This window comes from Gadus morhua, chromosome 16 (assembly GCF_902167405.1).
Source record: "Gadus morhua chromosome 16, gadMor3.0, whole genome shotgun sequence".
NCBI classification, from domain to species: domain Eukaryota; kingdom Metazoa; phylum Chordata; class Actinopteri; order Gadiformes; family Gadidae; genus Gadus; species Gadus morhua.
In genome coordinates, this window is record NC_044063.1 from 4,722,391 (window position 1) to 4,741,607 (window position 19,217).

The 19,217-nt window shown below is 48.3% G+C and overlaps 1 protein-coding gene across 1 annotated transcript in view; it reads left to right on the forward strand.

Annotated features, from left to right (window-relative positions):
* The first annotated feature begins 851 nt into the window (after positions 1–851).
* frem2b (FRAS1 related extracellular matrix 2b) overlaps positions 852–19,217 on the forward strand; it is a 97,477-nt gene continuing 79,111 nt past the window's right edge. The window contains exons 1-2 of the mRNA XM_030381158.1: positions 852–5,862; positions 7,181–7,270. Coding sequence (XP_030237018.1) covers positions 852–5,862; positions 7,181–7,270 — 5,101 coding nt within the window. The remainder of the gene's footprint in view (positions 5,863–7,180; positions 7,271–19,217) is intronic.

The window sequence follows — 19,217 nt, forward strand, 5'->3', positions numbered from 1 at the left end:
AACAGGATATTCAATTATTCAAGAACAGAGACATGTTGACCTGTCTCAATTCCATGCAACCTGTGATCTATAAACTTGAAAGTCCTTTTTTAAAATGTAATAAATAATGTAAATGTTTAATGAGTTAATCGAATTCATTAAAAACAGTCCACATTGTCTTTGGCGAATGTAAAACAAAACCTACAGAAACCTGAAGGGGGAGACAAAGATTGTCAAACTTTCACCAACATTCAGGACTATGCAGAAAAATGATAAATGTTCTACCCTTTTAAGAACAGCCAACCTTGCAATTCATTTTCATTTGATTTACAGGCCTATGTATTTATATTTCTGGATTTTAAACCTTAGCGGTAGACATATAGGGCATATGGCAGGTCTGTCAGGATTATTATAAATATGCCCGCAGAAACACCACTTTAAATTATACCCACGCAATAAGAGAACAATAGCATCTATAATTTTTAATCAATAATATTTGTTATCAAATCCCCACACAACAACCTGCTCAAATCCAGCCCACGCTGCTCCGAGCTCCTCTTTATGACTGACATATCCCTCCACCTATCATAAGGTGAGAGGCGCATTCCAGCGGAGGTATCAGCCAATCACCGGCTGAGGGGGCGTCGCCCTTTGGTTCCAGCTTGGTGGGAGGCTGAAGTTTGGGGATTTGAGGAGAGGCGGCGCGAGAGAATGGTGCACCCAGACCCGCCGAGTCGCGTGAGAATTCAACTCCACTCAGATGCTGTCCCCGCGCAACTTTAACCACACATGCGCGGTTTTATAGGCTTGCGTTTTTGTTTGGAAAGTTTTAAAGCCCTTCTTTATCTCTGTGCATTCACACGTTTCAACAAATGGCTTGGATTATTCCTCAACATCTCCACCGTCCCCGCGCCGCGTTCATCCTGCTCGCGCTCGTGCTGACAGGTGAAGCGTCCGCGCAGCTTTTCAATAGTTATGGATTATCGTATGCCGTGCGACCTGATCTGGCTGAGGACGCTGTACTGGTGGCCAACAATGGAATACGCGTGCCTTTCGGGAGGTCCGTCTTTATTGATCCAATCAACGACCTGGTGATCCAAGTTCAGCCCGGAGATAGATGTGGGATAACAGTTCTGGACAATGACCCGCTGTCCCAAAGGCCCGGGCACCTGTCTCCCAAAAAGTTCCCATGTGAATTCGGTCCTAACGACGTGAAATACTCCCACTTCGGCTCTCGGAGCCCAGCCAAGGATAGAGTGAGGTTACAACTCAGGTACGACACCCAGACGGACACTGTGATTATCCCTTTCATGATGGAGGTGGAGGTCATCTTTACTCAGTTGGAAGTGCTGACCAAAAACATGCCCCTCACGGTGGAGAGGCATCTCGGCACAAGTAACCCGATTGACAAGAGAACACTGGAGTTCACCTTCGACCGAGGCACACACCAGTGTAAAATAGCATCGCTTTCCACTAGCAGTGCGATACCCAGATACGGAAAACTTGTGGATGATGGGAACCTGGGAACAATGTTTGACTGCGATGAATTCATGAATATGAACGTCCGTTATCAGCACACTTTCGCTCTGAAGTCGCCGAACAGAGATTATATCCCAATGTTCGTGGAACTACAAGATAAGGAGGGCAATTTGCTCAAACAGGAATTTTTTCAAATATTAGTGCGGATTAAGGAGGGGGAGGACAACTCTGCCCCGAAACCCAGCTTCGTAGCCATGATGATGATGGAAGTGGACCAGTTTGTCATGACAGCGATCACAACAGACATGCTGGCGGCGGAGGACATTGAGTCAATCCCGGATGACTTAATTTTCAACATAACCTCCCCTCTATCGTTCGAGGAAGGATACATAGTGAGCACAGACGACAGGAATTTGCCAATCACGTCGTTTTACCAGGGAGACCTGAAAGAGTTGAAAATAGCCTACAAACCCCCCGCCGTGGATTCTGACACTGAGAAGATTTTCCAAATTGTGTTTGAGATTGTCGACACAGAGGGGGCTGTGTCAGATCCCTTCGCTTTCATGATTGTGGTTAAGCCCATGAACACATTGGCCCCTGTGGTGACCAGGAATAGCGGGCAGCTGCTCTACGAGGGTCAGTCGAGGCCCCTTTCCAGCGCACACAACCTGGAGATCAGCGACGAGGACAACCTGGATAAGGTCAGGGTCGAAGCCATCGCAGGCCTGCGCCACGGATACCTCAGCGTTTTCGGCTCGGGGAGTAAGTTCTTCACGCCGGCCGACCTGGACGCCGGCGTGGTCACCTACCAACATGATGGCAGCGACACGTACAGTGACAACATCATCTTCAGGATGACTGATGGCAAGAACGAGGTGGAGTTCCTCTTCCCCATTACGGTGGTGCCCACCGATGACGAGCCGCCGATCATTAACGCCAACACAGGTTTGGTTTTGTTTAAAAACCAGATCATGCTCATCTCCCCTCTCATGCTCAGCGCCGCTGACATCGACTCGGAGGATTCCACCATTTTATTCGAGATAGAACCGCCCTTTTCTGCCATCGGGCAGGTGATGCTGCGGCAGGCTGAGGCCCCGGAGGACCCATCCACCTGGAAGTTCAACGCTGAGGAAGAGCTCTATGAGAAGGTGGTCACCGATTGGGTGCAGCAGGACATCACAGACGGCAAACTCTTCTACAAGCACGTCGGGCCCCACAGCACCGACACCGTCATGGATCACTTTGTGTTCAGAGTTCAGGATGACAACGACCCACCCAACCAGTCGGGTCAGAGCTCATTCATCGTCAAGGTTCTCCCTGTCGACGACCTCCCACCTGACATTTACCCTGGTACGACCCTGCACATGACCGTCCATGAGTACCAGCTCACCTTCTTCCGCAAAAAGTTTCTCCGCTACACAGACCTGGACTCGGAAGACCGGGATCTGAAGTACACCATTGTCCAGCCGCCGACTGATACTGATGAGAACAGCCCTGTAGTGCTGGGATCAATAGTATTGACAGAAAAGCCAGACACTGAAGTCATTACTTTCACTCAGGCACAGATTAACCACCATAAAATCTCTTACAAGCCACCATACCTGGAGCTAGGAATTACAACTCACGTATTACAGTTTAAGTATATTGTGGAAGATACTTCCGGAAATCGTGCAGAGGGATTGTTTACCATCATTCTTCAGCCCGTGGATAACACGCCGCCAGAGATCACCAACTCCGGCTTCGGTGTCTTTGAGCGTGGCACCCATGTCATCACCCGTACGGAGCTGCACACTTCAGACACTGACACTGACAGCAGACAGATCTCTTTTACGTTGACACAGGCCCCGCTGCATGGCCACTTCCGGTTCATGTTCACCGACATGACCAAAGGGCACACGTTCAATCTGGAGGACATCGGACACGGCAGGATCTCATACGTCCACAATGGAGACGAATTAACTATTGATTCAATACAGATAGACGTCAGCGACGGAGTGCACGTTGTTCCCATCACCATCAAGATCGGCGTGAAGCCCATCGACGACGAGACACCGACCATCACGCTGCCAGCGGGAACGATTGGCTCGTATATGGATGTCCTAGAGAACGGAGCAACCGAAATAACCACAAATGTTATCCAGGGACGAGACGAGGATACCGACGACCTCCGGCTGACGTATATCGTGGAGGACCCGCCGATATTCGGCCAGATCCTGGTGAATGGCAGGTGGTCTGACAGGTTCACCCAGGCTGACATCATCAGCGGTCTGGTACTATACGCGCACACCAGTGGCGAGATCGGCTTCACCACCAAAGAGGACTTCTTCAACCTCACTCTGACCGATCTGTCTGACGAGTGGACCGTGGGGGGTAACAAAATCACCGGGGTCCGAGTTCATGTGACCATACTTCCCTTGGACAGCCAGGCGCCAGAGGTTTTCGTGGGGCCACAGTACGTGGTCACCGAAGGTGGGAAAAGTGCTGTTGAGATCATGCACATCAGCACCAGTGATGTGGACACCCCAAATGACGACCTCCTCTGCACCATCATTGTCCAGCCGACGTCCGGCTACGTGGAGAATATCTCCCCTGCCCCTGGCTCAGAGAAGTCCCGACTAGGGACAGCCATCAGCGCTTTCACTATGAAGGACATCCGACAGAGTCACATTTTCTACGTCCAAAGTATTCACAAGGGCTTGGAGCCGGTTGAGGACAGGTTCACGTTCCGGTGCTCTGACGGCATCAACTATTCTGAGAGGCATTTCTTCCCCATCTCCATAATCCCCTCTAATGACGAGAGGCCAGAGATCTACATGAGAGAGTTTGTGGTGATGGAGGGGATGAACATAGTGATCGACACCCCAATACTGAATGGCGCTGACTCAGATGAACCGCCAGATGAACTGATGTTTATCATCACAAGGGGCCCCCAGCATGGCTACATACTCAATCAGCTCACCTCCGGCACAGTCACTGTCACTAACTTCACCTTAGATCAGATCAAAGAGGCCTCTAGCATCGTCTACGAACACGATGACTCCGAGACAATGGAAGACAGCTTCGATGTTGTTCTCACAGACGGAAAGTTCAGCGTGGAGAAGACTGTAATCATTATGATAATCCCCATCGATGATGAGACTCCGCGGATGGCGATCAATGATGGCCTGGAGGTGGAGGTAGGTGACGTGAATGTGATAAGCAGTACAATTCTAAAGGCCACCGATCTCGACAGCGAAGATAGCTCTCTGACGTACATCGTCCGCTACGGGCCCAGTCAGGGCTATCTGCAGAAGACGCCGGCCGACGGCTCACTACTAAACATCACTGTCGGCATGAACTTCACCCAGAACGAAGTGGACCTTGGGTTGATCGTGTACGTCCACAACGGACAAGAAGGGATCCGCGACCTCATCAAGTTTGACGTGACGGACGGCACCAACGCCCTGATTGACCGGTACTTCTACGTCACCATCGGAGGCATCGACATGGTTTTCCCCGACGTGGTCAACAAAGGCGTGTCACTGAAGGAAGGCGGCAGGGTGTCCCTGACCACCGACCTGCTCAGCACCACCGACCTCAACAGCCCCGACGAACACCTGGTGTTCACCATCACCCGAGCCCCTGCGAGGGGTCACCTGGAGTGCACGGACACCCCTGGAATGCCCATCGCGTCCTTCACTCAGCTACAGCTGGCGGGAAACAAAATCTACTATGTCCACACAGCGGATGACGAGGTGAAGATGGATAGCTTTGAGTTTGAGGTGACAGATGGCTACAACCCGGTGTTCCGCACCTTCCGTATATTAATCACCAACGTGGATAATAAACGTCCCGTGGTAACAATGCACGGCCTCAGCATGACCGAGGGAGAGAACAAGCTCATCACACCCTTTGAGCTGACGGTGGAGGACAGGGACACGATGGATCACCTGCTGAGGTTCACCGTCACTCAGGTGCCGGTCCACGGCCGCCTGCTGTTCAACAGGACCAGGCCCGTCACCTCCTTCACCAAGCAGGACCTGAACGAGAACATGATCACATACAAGCACGACGGCACGGAGAGCGCCGAAGACAGTTTCTCCTTCACTGTCACGGACGGCACCCACACCGACTTCTACGTGTTCCCCGACACGGTATACGAGACCCGCAAACCCCAGGTGATGAGGATCCGAATCCTGTCGGTGGACAACGGGGTGCCCCAGATCTCAGTGAACAAAGGCGCGCCCACACTGAGAGTCCTGGACACGGGTCACCTAGGCTTCCTCATCACCTCCAAGACCCTGAAGGCCCAGGACCGAGGCAGCCGGCAGGACTCTGTGGTCTTCAGGGTCAGCGTGTTTCCGGAGCACGGCTACCTCATCAACCTTGGTAGAGGAAACGCCACGGTGTCCAGCTTCACCCAAGGTAAGACTGCACTACCATCCACCTCATTGCTCCTCAAACAATACATCAACTATGTAGAACACTGTGTTTGTGTGTGTGTGTTTGTCACGCCGGCGCCGCTGGCGTTGTGCTTTCAATTCCCAGCGATGCCGGAGCCCACTTACTCTTAACTCATTATGCGTGTTGTCACTTTGCTAATGGCTCTATCCTCGGAGGTACACAGGAGAGGGAGAAAACAGCTGAGTTCAAACACCAAGGTTTTAGGTTTCTCTCCAGAGACTGCCTGTTTGTGGAGATGAAGTGTGTCAGCACCTTGGGCTGTCCGCATTTAACAAGAACTGTGATTTCTCTCCTTCTCTCGCTCACCTCTGCTGATGCATTTCCCTTCCCGGAGAATTAGCAGTGTTTTGCATGCACCGCAGTAACATTTTCTCATGGAGGGGCACATGGGGTTGGTGGGGGGGGGGGGGGGGGGGGGGGGGGGGGGATTTGCAAACATAAGGAGAGAAGGTGTGAACATGAAAACACACCAGAGGGAGGGAGAGCTGTTTGTTAGGGATTACACGGCAAACGACGGGCTTTTACAAACACGGGTTGTCAGACTCTGCTGTTGTAAACGAACCGCAGGGATGGGAGGTGGGGGGAGGGGCATTGGTAAACACTAAATATCAGGCCAAGGAGATCAGTGCACACTCCATCTCCACATACTTCCCTCCCTGTATTTACTCTGTCATTCTTCCCCCCGCTGCTCCGGCGGCCTGTTCAATATTTCAAGCGTTCTCACCGGGGTAAACAGACAGTAAATAAAGCCAACGTCCCCAGGGTGTCTCAAAAATGTGCCTATGCATTTTTATGAGCGGACCCCTTTGAAGGGAAATGTTTTGACATCAAATATTGAAGATGCGAGAGGAGGCCTGCTCCTCGCTATCCCCCCCCCCCCCGTTCCGGGGCGACGAGGATAGCTCGGCGGCCCTCCCGTTCAAGATGGCAACAGACGCGATGAGACTATTTTCTCCCTCAGCGGCGTGTGGCAGTGGAGCCGTCGCTTCTGCTCACAGCGAAAGGCCCAGGACACAGTTAACAGATTCATACACAAGGGGCATAATTCAGGGAACGGGTGGGAAAAGAATTACTCTGCCTGCCGTAGAAGATAGCACAGTGGCAGGGGAGACACTTAGATTGGAGAATAGTGTAAGAAGATATACAACGAAATATACTGAGCGAGGAATTATACCCTACTGCCACCACCCAGAAGTCCTCAGAGAGCGTGGCCTTTCTTTCAACTGTAGTCCATAATCTCTTTGCACTGACCTCATGGTCCTCTGTGTTTGTCTTCCAGCCGAAATCGACGACATGAAGATATGCTACGTGCTGAAGAACGGAGACAACTCTACGAGTGACACCTTCCACTTCTCCATCGAGGACAAAGGTGAGCTTAAGTTCTGGATGGATGATTGTACGATGTGTGTTTTTCAGTTCTGTTTGTGTACAATGTGCTGCAGTCAACCCTTTGGCAAGATCAGAAGCGTGTGCCTTTCCTATGCTAGTACTTAATGGTTTTAAGGAGGTATTTGGATTCATTAATTTCATGAAGCTGGAATTATTTAACAATTGGTCATAACCATTATTACAACTATGAAATTAAAAGTTCCTCATATCCCCTGCATCCTTAAAGTACCACTAGGGGTACATCATGTACCCCAATTTAAGAAAGACTGATCTAGTGGTTTGGGTTTTAAATGACCTTCATCAAAAGATTCACTGTAAGGCGCTATGGATGGAAGTATCTGCTGAATGTGATGTTATAGAACGCTTTGTGCGCTATTTTTCTTCCACACCTAAGACCTAGCAAGAGAAAATAAATCAGCAACCCAGAGACAAACATATTGAGAGAAACAATGGGCGAAGAAAAGCCACAAGAAAAACAACCCCTTGGGCTGCCTTTTTTAGTCTTCATAAAGGAGCGTTTTTTCTGCAGTGGTGGGGGAACTAAATTTTGCTGATATTTTCTGTCACGCCCGCTGCCCTGGTCCAACCAGCAGTTAAAAAACCATTTAGATGTCAAGGCCGCCTGGACCATCAACAACCTTTTTTCCGGGCCGTCAATGATGGCAACCTTGAAGTAGATATCTTTAAAAATACGGCTGTCTGCCAATAAGAGCTAGGGGCACAGGCACAAACACACACACGCACGCGTGCACACGCATGCACACTGTTTATTTTCCCTTTTATTTTTACTTCCCAGACAACACTAAATATCGATCGTTTATGTCCCGAGTCTCAGTCCATTGCATTTGTAAAAAAGTACAAGGAAAAAAAGAAAGTGAGCCTTTCTTTGTGTCGGCCATTACCCGAAGTAGCTTCGTTGACAGTGTGTTATTTCTTCTGCTCTTTACATTCAAACGGAAAACACAAAGGATCCCTCTCCCTCGGAGAAGGGCCTGGCTTCTCAACAAGACACACTTAGATAACGGATCCTTCCCCATTCACTGGCGACCGCGAGACGCTTCTGTGGCTACAATTAGCGCGCAGACAGACTAATGGCTGTGCTAACAGGTAGAGGGGGCCGTTATTGGGGCTGTGGGGCTGAAGTTATGGGCACACGCTCGCGGCTCTTCATGGAGAAGGAGCTGTTGATGTGGCCACTCTGTCTGGGCTCGCTGCGGTGGCCGTGCGCGTACAGAGCTCCGTTTTGTTGAGTCAAGCTCAGTCGATTCTCCTCATTATTCGCTCAATTGGGCTATTTGTCATGGATCTCTGTAGGCCTTCTCCTCCACCTCCTCCTCTGTTTCGGTGGTGCCTCCGGCTCCCAGCAGTCACTCCATCTTTCAATCGCTCTCTCATTCACTCTCACTTTTTATTTTAAGATGGCTTTTCTCTTTCGCTCCCCTTCCGTTTCTCCTGTGCTCTTTCTCAGACTCTCTTTCCCTGTCTCTCTCTGCATACGTCTTTTTATCTCTCTCTCGCTATCCCTCCCCCATATCTCTCTCCCCCTCCCTCTCTCCCCCTTTCTTTACATCTATCTCACCCTCTTTATAACTACCTCTCTCTCTCTCTCTCTCTCTCTCTCCCTCCGCTTGTCTCTCTCCCTCTACTGATCCCCCATCTCTGCATCGCTTTCATCTCTCTCTCTTTCGCCCTATCTCTCTCTCTTGCCCTCCCTCTGTCTCTTTGTCTACCCCTCCCTATCTCTCCATCTTTCTCTCCCTATCTCTGTCTACCATCTATCTCCCTCTCCGTGTCTACCGCGTATCTCTCCCTCTCCGTTCTCCGTACACATCCTCGCTCCCTGGTTCCGCAGGCAGGCTGAGCGATGGCTTGCTCTCAGAGAGATCTCGTCGATATCAACCTGGAGAGATGGATCAGAGGACTGCTGCTGTTAGCTCCTCACGCCCGACAACCACCTCCTCCCCTCCTCCCCTCCTCCTCCTCCTCCACCCTGTTAAGTTGGAGCGCTTCACAAACCTGAGGCGCAAAGGGGTGCGAGGCCAACCCGCGGGGCACGCACAGTCTTTATCCCAGTGCTAGGCTCCTCGTTTGAACTTCTCAGCGGTATCATCAGACGTGGTTATGAGTGTGTTTCGACGAGGCTGGAGGTTCAATGCCTTTGTGATGAGCCTCCTTGTGGAACGACCCCACGTACGCGGCCGGGGTTTCTCTCTCTTTCCGCCTACGTTCGCAGGGCTGCACCAGTGCATTGTGGGCCAACAGCAAGGCCTAAAATACCCCCGGTGATGGAGGCTAGGGTGGTGGAATGCTTTGAAGCTGCACACAGAGCTCCTCGGGATCAGTGCTTTGATTCCTGGGAGCTGGGATCCATTTTTAGGGCGCGTCACAAACACGCCTGAACCACACAGACTGCTGCCGTCGCAGCTGCATTGTGTTGTTCCTGCACTTTTCTGAATACGTTGAGCGTCACAATACGGCCCTCACGGTTGGATTACCCAAGCATGTTGGGTTTCTGCACGTGTATGTATGTGTGTTAATGTTATACTCACATAACTAATGATTGAGTTCAATACAATTATATTCTAAAATGACATGTACGGTTGTGTATGTTTGTGCGTGGGTAAGTGCGTGTGTGTGTGTGTGTGTGTGTGTGTGTGTGTGTGTGTGTGTGTGCGTGTGTGTGTGTGTGCGTGTGTGTGTGTATGTGTGTGCGTGTGTGTGTGTGTGTGTGTGTGTGTATGTGTGTGTGTGTGTGTGCATGCATACACCTGTGGGTGGGTCTGAATACAATTTGTGAGCGATCTCGTTATAATTAGTGTTAGTGAGATGACTGGGCAGTGATTTTGGATCATGTATTTTTGAAGTACGTTCACATGTACAAGTTGTCATTAGAGAGCTGTTTTATCCAGAGCCACTGAAAAGTGCTGCTGAGAAAAATCAAAACAAGTATTTCGTGAACGGTACACATTTATCTGCTCTTTTGACACCTTTTAATTAAAATCAAGTGGTTGACTTAATGCCAGAGAAATTTTATTCGATAAAAAAATGGAATTTGATGATAGATTATGATATTAATGATCATAATTGAAAGGCAGAACTATTGCCTATTGTTAGGAGGGTATGCCCAGATGCGGATTTACCTGCATTAAGCTAATATCTTAAATATAATCAATCAAACGATCAGCCAACTGGGATCCAGCGCCAGTCACTTCATCCGGTCCTCTCAAACGGGATAAGAACCCCGCAGAACTCTCCAGAACTGAACTTCCTGTGTTCGGTTTTGAGCCGTCAAAAAGGGGGAAATGTTTGTTCAAAACGCGGTGCCATCCATTGCACTCCATCTCAATGCTCTTGGCAGCTCGTACCTTGGCTGGCATCGAACCAGCGGCGAGTTCATTCTGTGAAAGCTTCTGGTGCAGATGGATTATGCTGATGAATGCCACGGTATTGACCTATTTAGGCTGAGTGTGCATGAGTTTAGCTCCTGGCAGCCGACTACCTACTTTGTGGCGTGATGCGATTTGAACTGTAGAGCGAGACTTTATAAATCTCCGGGGTGGAGAACATTGATGGGTCCAAGTTATAATCCTCTGCTTTCGACCACGCTGCACTTTTTTGTCTTTTACGCGTCAGAGACGGTTACAGTAATAGCCCAGGCTTTGATTTGCAACAGACCAATCTTTGTGTTTTATTAATGCAAAAAGAACGGGTCGTCCTTCCGAGAAGAACGTTAAGAAGTTTGACGTTGATCGAGCACCTCTCATAGGGACAAATTACATTTTTGTAATTTTGGGGATGCAGGAGGAATCCCTGTCTCACTCAATTAAGCCGGCATAAACAAACCGACCAGATGGGCTTTTCACCCAAAATAACAACATGACAATCAAGCGCCGTCCAGAGAAGCTTGTCATTTTTAATTGGTGTGTTGAACAATAAACGAGGGCCACTCACTCGGTTGAATGGAGCAATGAGGCACTTAACCCATCGAGCAACTCCAAGATCCCGGACAATGCATTCTTTGCATAATTGAGGTGCGTCGGGCATCGATTGAAGATAGCGGGAGGAGAGGCTGAGGTGCTTGTTGACCCCCGGAGGTCTGAGAAGATGAGCTCCTACTGGAGGGAGTTAAGCTGATGGGATTTTTAGCGGTGAGGCTGAGTTCAAGGTGACTGGGTGATGGCATGCAAGTTGACAAGGTGTTCTCTAAAGATGGTGGCAGTAAAGGTTGTGGTGGTGGTTGTGATATCCGTAGTAGTAGGAGGTAGATTTTGGTTTGAGATGGTTGCATTTAGATTAGTGCTGTCAAGTGCTAAAAATATTTAATCGCATTGATGTCATAGTTAACTCACGATTAATCGAATTGCTAAATAACCCTTGATTTCTTTGTCCCATTCATTTTTCTCATTTTAATGCTCTTATCAACATGGAGAAGTGCATCGGCTTGCCTAGTGCAAATGTTTTTTTATTGACAAGAACATTGGCATATACTGATAAAAAAAAAAGCCTATAGTGCAATTAAACGATGAAAATACAAACATACTGCCTCAAACATAGCAGTCAGGCTACTGCTTCTTTGTTTTGAGCCAAAGAAAAAAAAAAAATATATATATATATATATATTAATTAATAAATAAATTGCGTTAATTGCGCGATAAATAAATTAACGCTGTTGAAATTGGTTTGCGTTAATGCCGTTAATAACGCGTTTAACTGACAGCACTAATTTAGATATTAGGTTTGAGATGGTTAAGATTAAGGTTAGGGTTAGAGAGGGATAAGTTTCGAAGGGTGGTTAGAGATGGTTAAGGTAAGGTATTATGTTAGATATGTTTATAATTGTTACATCAATTGATCTATGCATCTTAATATCTTAACAATTCCCCACATTTGTAGGTTGATGGGGGTTTTTCCTTTTCAAATTATGATCATATAGGACTATAATTATGTGTTGATTCAATATTCATTCGATATCACATCACACAGCACATATCACTGAAAGATTAGTGTATTGCATCGGAATGAGGAGAATGGTGTTTGAATTAAATATACATTTTGATAGAGTGTTAATTGAACACTGCTCAGCGATGCTGGCGTTACTGGTGTTGGTGACGGTGTTGCTGGTGGAGGGAGAGGTGGGGGCAGCTGGGGGGGGGCTCTGTATTTATCCACCGTGTCAGGATGTGGGTGGAATTGGCCGTGGGTGGGGGGGCGGGGGGTGACTCTGTTCACGTCTGAGTTCATGTGTGAGTTTATGTGTGTTCACTCTCTGTGCTCACCTGCTGTGTGCAGTCCCACTGGGAGCAACAGGAGACCTATAATTACTGAGAAAGTGTCAGCTCACTTTCTGACAACAAAATCTATCTCTGTTTATGTCTATGTTTTGTTTGTCGGGTGGTTGTGTGTTGGTGGGTGCGTGGGTGGCTCTGTATGTGTGGGTGTGTGTGGGTGTTTGTGTGTGTGCAGGTCGCTGGGTGTGGATCGCTGGATGATGTGTGTCTGTTTAACGTGTGTGCATGCTAACTAGTTCGTTTTTTCTGTTTTTGGCATTCTCTTCAGACTTTGCCCTACCAACCAACGCAACAATAACATGATACATGGGAATGTGTTTCCTCTGACATATATGTATGTCAAATTCCAGGTACACAGGTTGATATAGTTTCACACAAATAATGTAATGTAATACTTTGCAACGCATAATATGTTATACGTTTTCTCGACAGTGGTGGGCAGAGTAGCTTAAAAATGTACTCAAGTAAAAGTACTGTTACTTTAAGATTATAATTACTCAAGTAGAAGTAAAAGTACTCGTAAAAATAATTACTCAAGTAAGAGTAAAAAAGTATGCAGTGAAAAGACTACTCGAGTACTCAAGAGTACAAGTACTGAGTTTCTCCGATTTATTTTTTAAATAAACAGAGCAACACAAACGGTACAAAATAGACACCAACAAAATATAAAACAGCAATGTTCAAATAAAGATAATGTAAATAACATCCTTTTAAATAAAATAAATAAGGTCTTTAAAAATAAAATGCATAACCCTTGAACTAAAACAATAACAAATTAAATCTTTGCAAAATTAAATACATCAACCTTTAAATAAAATTAAAATAAATTCGGTTTATCGAAAATTATATTAATTAAAACCAATACACGTGTAACAGTTAACTAACATTATTAACAAAGTACATCCATGGAATCAGCCGTTCAAAACCAGTCTGCATGAATCGTATGACAACTGGATGGCAGGGGATGCGGACAAGGAATACACCGCAGGGGAGAACATGAGAGCCCCAGCTCGCCGCATAGTAGCCTGGGTGCTTTAAGCATGGAATAAGCTGGATACGGAGTGGGTGAAAAACTGTGTGTGTGTGTGTGTGTGTGTGTGTGTGTGTGTGTGTGTGTGTGTGTGTGTGTGTGTGTGTGTGTGTGTGTGTGTGTGTGTGTGTGTGTGTGTGTGTGTGTGTGTGTGTGTGTGTGTCACTCTGTTCGAGCCTGCATGAGAGTTCAATGTTGTCATTAGCTGTAACGTCTTTCTGACCAATCGCAGTTCAAGGCCGACCTGGGCTGTGCCACTTCGGGAGGGGGCGCTCAGTTACTCCCCTCTAGACAAAACCGAATTGGTTGCGACGTTGACCCGGCGCCCCCCGAAACGTTAACGGGCCACAGGGAATTTTCCCAACTCTCCCGATTACCACTCTGCGTTGTGCGTGCGTGCGTGCCTGTGTGTGTGTGTGTGTGTGTGCAGGCGTTATTCAATTGCCTCTCGGCCGCTTGTACCCGCAATCTCGTCCTTTCGGCCATCACCCAACCCTCATGACCATAGGTGAGGATAGGAACGAAGATCGACCGGTAGATCGAGAGCTTTGCCTTGCGGCTCAGCTCTCTTTTCGTAACAACGGTGCGGTAAAGCGAACGCAATACCGCCCCCCCCGCTGCTCCGATTCTCCGGCCAATCTCACGCTCCATAGTACCCTCACTCGCGAACTAGACCCTGAGGTACTTGAACTCCTTCACTTGGGCTAAGGAATATTCACGTGATAGAAATAGATCTCGCATGTAATAAAAGAAAAGATCTAAAAAAACAAAGTAACGACCGTCACGTAGCCAAATGGAACGGCGTAAAAGTACCGTTCTTTCTTCAAATATTTACTCAAGTAAAAGTAAAAGTATGTTGCAATAAAACTACTCCTAAAATTACAATTTATCCAAAAAGTTACTCAAGTATTTGTAACGGAGTAAATGTAGCGCGTTCCTGCCTACCAACCTCTGGTTCTCGAATTGATTTATTAGTATTTGATGAGAAGCTGGTCAACCAAAAAGTTAATTTCCTCTCCTGGTTTTAAAGTTTCACGTCATTGCTTCCTCTTGAGGTTAAGAAGAGCTATGCTATGTTTGAAGAACGGATGTTTTTTTAAAACAAACCACTCTACAGTGGTGCTTTGTGAAACACATTCCTTGCAGGAAAGGTGTTTTCTACCTAGCTCGCTGCAGCTTAAGCAGAGAGAGCTAGAGATTTATCTCTCCTCTCCGTGTTCCAGAGCATGTATGCAGTACGCATCTAACTGAGTACAACTGGGTATTACTTATTCTTGTTTCCATTATGCATTAGTTTCAGGTGTATATTGTAGCAGTATATCAGTTTGGATGGTTTAGGTATTAGATTAGAGATTATTGCATTACTTTAGGTTAGGAACCGTTCAGTTGAGTCATTAGGTTAGAGTTAATTAAGTTTTGGCGTTGGGTGAGAGATGGTTCAATTGAAGTTTTGGGGTTTGAGATAGTTAGGTTCAGGGTATTTGGTTAGAGATGGTGAAGTTCAGATAGAAGGTTGAAGATGATGGTAAAGTAAAGAAGGTTGGAGAATATGATTAAGTTACGGTATAAGGTTAAAGATGGTTAGATTTAGGCATCAACATAGAAATAGTTAAGCTTAGGTATTAGGTTAGACATTGTTAACTGAACGTGTTCAGTGAGAGAATGGCTGCTTCTGGGTGTCCGGCTGTCCGTGTGTTTTCTCTGTGAGAGACTCTCCGATGCAATGAGCCAGCCTCCACCTCCAGCCTCCAGAACTCCGGGGCGGCCATTTGTCCTAGCGTCGGAGCGTCGGAGCGTCAGAGAGCCGTAGTGCCGTCCCTAATCACAAGTTATTGCTGCGAACGCTCAGGGAACGCTGGGATTCATTTCCTGCTCCCTGCTCCTCTCTCTAATCCAGCGTCTGTGGAGGATTATGTTTGTTTGGGGGGGGTTTTCCTTTCCCCTTCCCGTTTTTTTTTTCCATCGCCCGCGGCCCAGGGCCGGCCAGCCCGAACGTGCCCTCACACGCCAATGCGAGGCGCAGCGCGGTTCGACGTGTGTCGGGTAGAAACCTCAGGAAAAAAGAGATGAGTCATGGGTTTTACGGCTCCGTCTCTGTATGCTGTTATTAATCAGCCTCGACCAACTCACTTCACTGGGTGGTATTGCGTTCCTCTGTCCTTGAGACTGATCGTATGTCATACACACAGCTTGTGTCCTTTACTGACACATTAGTGTCTGTGTCTGTGTGTGTGTGTGTGTGTGTGTGTGTGTGTGTGTGTGTGTGTGTGTGTGTGTGTGTGTGTGTGTGTGTGTGTGTGTGTGTGTGCCTGTGCGTGCGCGTGCGCGTGCGTGTGCGTGTGCGTGTGTGTGCCTGTGTGTGTGTGTGTGTGTGTGTGTGTGTGTGTGTGTGTGTTTTTATGTATTTGTGTGTTTTATGAATGTGTGATTGTGCAGGTGTGTGTCTGTGTGCGAGTCTTGTGTATATATGCGGTAGGTGTCAGTGTGCGTGTGTGTGTGTGTGTATAAACATGTTGTCATACATGAATCCTTGAAAGGAATATTTCTTTAGAAGCCGTGGTACAGAGAGCCGTGAGGGGGGGAGGCAGCTCATAAAAATATTCACAAGACATTTTATTGTCGGATCTAAAAAATGTTGTGTTCAACTGCGATCAAACATCTGGGAGTTGATTACAGAGTGGTTCGAGGGGGGAAACATCTGCTCTCCGGTGAGGAGGAGGAGGAGGAGGAGGAAGAGGGTGGAGGGGAAGGGGGGTGAGAGGAGGTAGAGAAGAAGGAGGGAGGTTGGGGAGAAGAGGGAGGAGGTGGTTCAGGAGTGATAAAGGAGAAGGAAGAGGGCAGAGAGGAAGTGGGGGGATGGGAACGGGGACAATGAGGAGAGAGGAAGAGAGGAGGAGGACGTGGAGGAGGAGGAGGAGGCAGGATGGATGGATAGGAGGAGAAGGGAGGGGCGAATGAGGAGGAGGGTGGGGAGGATAAGTGAATTACAGGCACGATCTGAGCTCATCTGATCTCAGTGTGGAGTTTTGAGTTTCTTCACGTTCTGGTGGTCATGTTCATCTGATTCTCCACCCGTATCTCCGCCCGTCCGTCCACATGGTGATGGAGGAGGAGGCTGCCAGCGACGGGCTGCACGGCCAGGAGATGTATTCTGTAGCGTTATTGTGTTCTGGTTCATGGTGGATCCAGCTGTCATGAGAAGCGCTCTTGGATTTGAAACGAGATTCATTTCTCATCAACTCAAACAGCTGTGATAATTACAGATGTAAAATTGTCGGAGTGAGACGTATATATATATATATATATATATATATATATATATATATCTCACAGAAAGATAACTGAATTAAATGTGATGCTATTCGATAAAAACAATCACAGTCAACACACTAATCTAAACATATATGTATTTATACAGAGCTTCAATAATCATGGGTGGGGAGCAGATTTGTTTATACAGTGGATATACACTTTATTTGATTTGATAGTCAGACAGACAGACAGTCAGACAGACAGACAGACAGACAGACTAAATTATGTTCACCTGAGTTATTCAAGGTATATCTGAGCGTACCAATATTTGATTATCAGTCCTCGGGTGGAGGAAGTGGTGGAGGTTCCGCACTGCTGGAGTATTCATGTCCTAGCTCTGGAGAGAAATAGGAAGAGTACCGCACCCCCGGCTCAACCCAACCCCACTCAAGATGAAAATCTCTTCCTGCTATAAGACCACACACTCGAGACCAACCACCACCCCTCTTCCCCTCCGCCCCCCCCCCCCCCCCATCCTGCAAACCCAGCCAGGATAAGGATCTACCACTTACACGGCAAGGGGCAGGCGAAGAAAATTCCCAACTTGGGTGTCTATGAGCGGTCCAAGTCCAGACGTGTTCCCTGGCTGCTGACTGGTGTCGTTACCACCGACTTTAGGATCCCCTCGGAGCAGAACGAGAGCGCTCTGGCGCCTCAGGAGCGTCTGGGTGTGTCTCTACGCGTTTAACCTCCAGCTGCGAAGCCAACGCGACGTTGGCGGCGAAGATAAACACGTAAAAGAAACACCTACTTTACCCGGGCCCGGGATTAACGCCGGCTGGAGTGCAGGCGACTCAACACATTTTTTACACGGTGTTGATCGGTCGGTGACAGAGCTGCTCGGAGAACACCTAGCTTCCTGCTGGGGGTCCCTCCCCCCTCTCTCTCTGCTCCCTTACAGCGGATCAGTGCTGGCTGCGCTCTGCTAAATCAGCCCGGGTAATGTGTTTTCCGGCCCCCGGACTCCCAGTGGTGCGGGGCTACCGAGGTCTGTCTCGACGCTGCGGTGTAAGCGGGGCGTTGACAGCTGGCCGGGCGTGCATGCGGCAGCGCGCCGTCGTGCCTCTGCATGGGGCTGGATCGTACCAAATGGTGACGCAAACCCCTGCGAGATCCATATGTGCAAACGGCGCTGCATGCTGGGACGGGTGGCTGTGTACATAGAGGTGAAATGCACACAATGGGGCTTCGCGGCGGGGGCACGTGCGCGCCTGCGTTTGGACGGATGCATGCACGTGGCATGCATACAAGAGCGTAATCATCACACATGAATACACGCGCACACACACACACACACACACACACACAATGCAATCTAAGTGTGCGTGTGCATGTACACACGCGTGCACATCAGAACTCAGATTGCACAGCGGTCTCTTCACTATCGCTGGCTCTCGCTCACATGCACGCATATTCTCAATCAAGAACACACACGCACGCGCAGTGATGCAGGCTCTCACATATGCGCACACCGACACACACACACACACACACACACACACACACACACACACACATACACACACACACACACACACACACACACACACACACACACACACACAAACATTCTCACAAACTCACAGTCTCACCAACGTGCAGGCATTCGCACTCACTGACTCACTCACTCTCTCTCGTTCTCTCACACACACACACACACACACACACACACACACACACACACACACACACACACACACACACACACACACACACACACACACACACACACACACACACACACACACAGCCACACACGTAGACACACACAAGCATACAACACGCAGTCACGCACGCACACACGAACACAGACAGTGTTGACAGTGCAGCTTGCGGGGACGGTGTGCGAGCCCGTGGTGACAGATGGGGTCCTGCTAAGATGTTTTCTGCCGGAGGCCGGTCCTCACAAGTCTTTAAAGCGAGGACTCTTCTCTCTGGGAGTCTCAGATGTTGTCTCTTCTTTAGGCCGGCCGGCTGCAATGATGTACGCACGAACAGACACAATTAAGCCTAATGATGTCATCGCCAGAGAAGCTCTGCAATTCATCGTCTTTCATGCTGGTGGGGTGTCAGAGTGTGTGTTTGGGTCTATTGTCTGTGTGTTTGTGTGTGCGTGTGTGTATGTAAATGTTTGTGTGGGCGTCTGTGTGTGCGTGCGTTCTGGGCAACGATATTGAGAATTTTACCATAAGCTTTCATCGTGCTTAAGTGGGGGTGAGAATGTGTGTGTGTGTGTGTGTGTTTGTGTGTGTGTGTTTATGTGTGTGTGTGTGTGTGTATGTGTGTGTGTGTGTGTG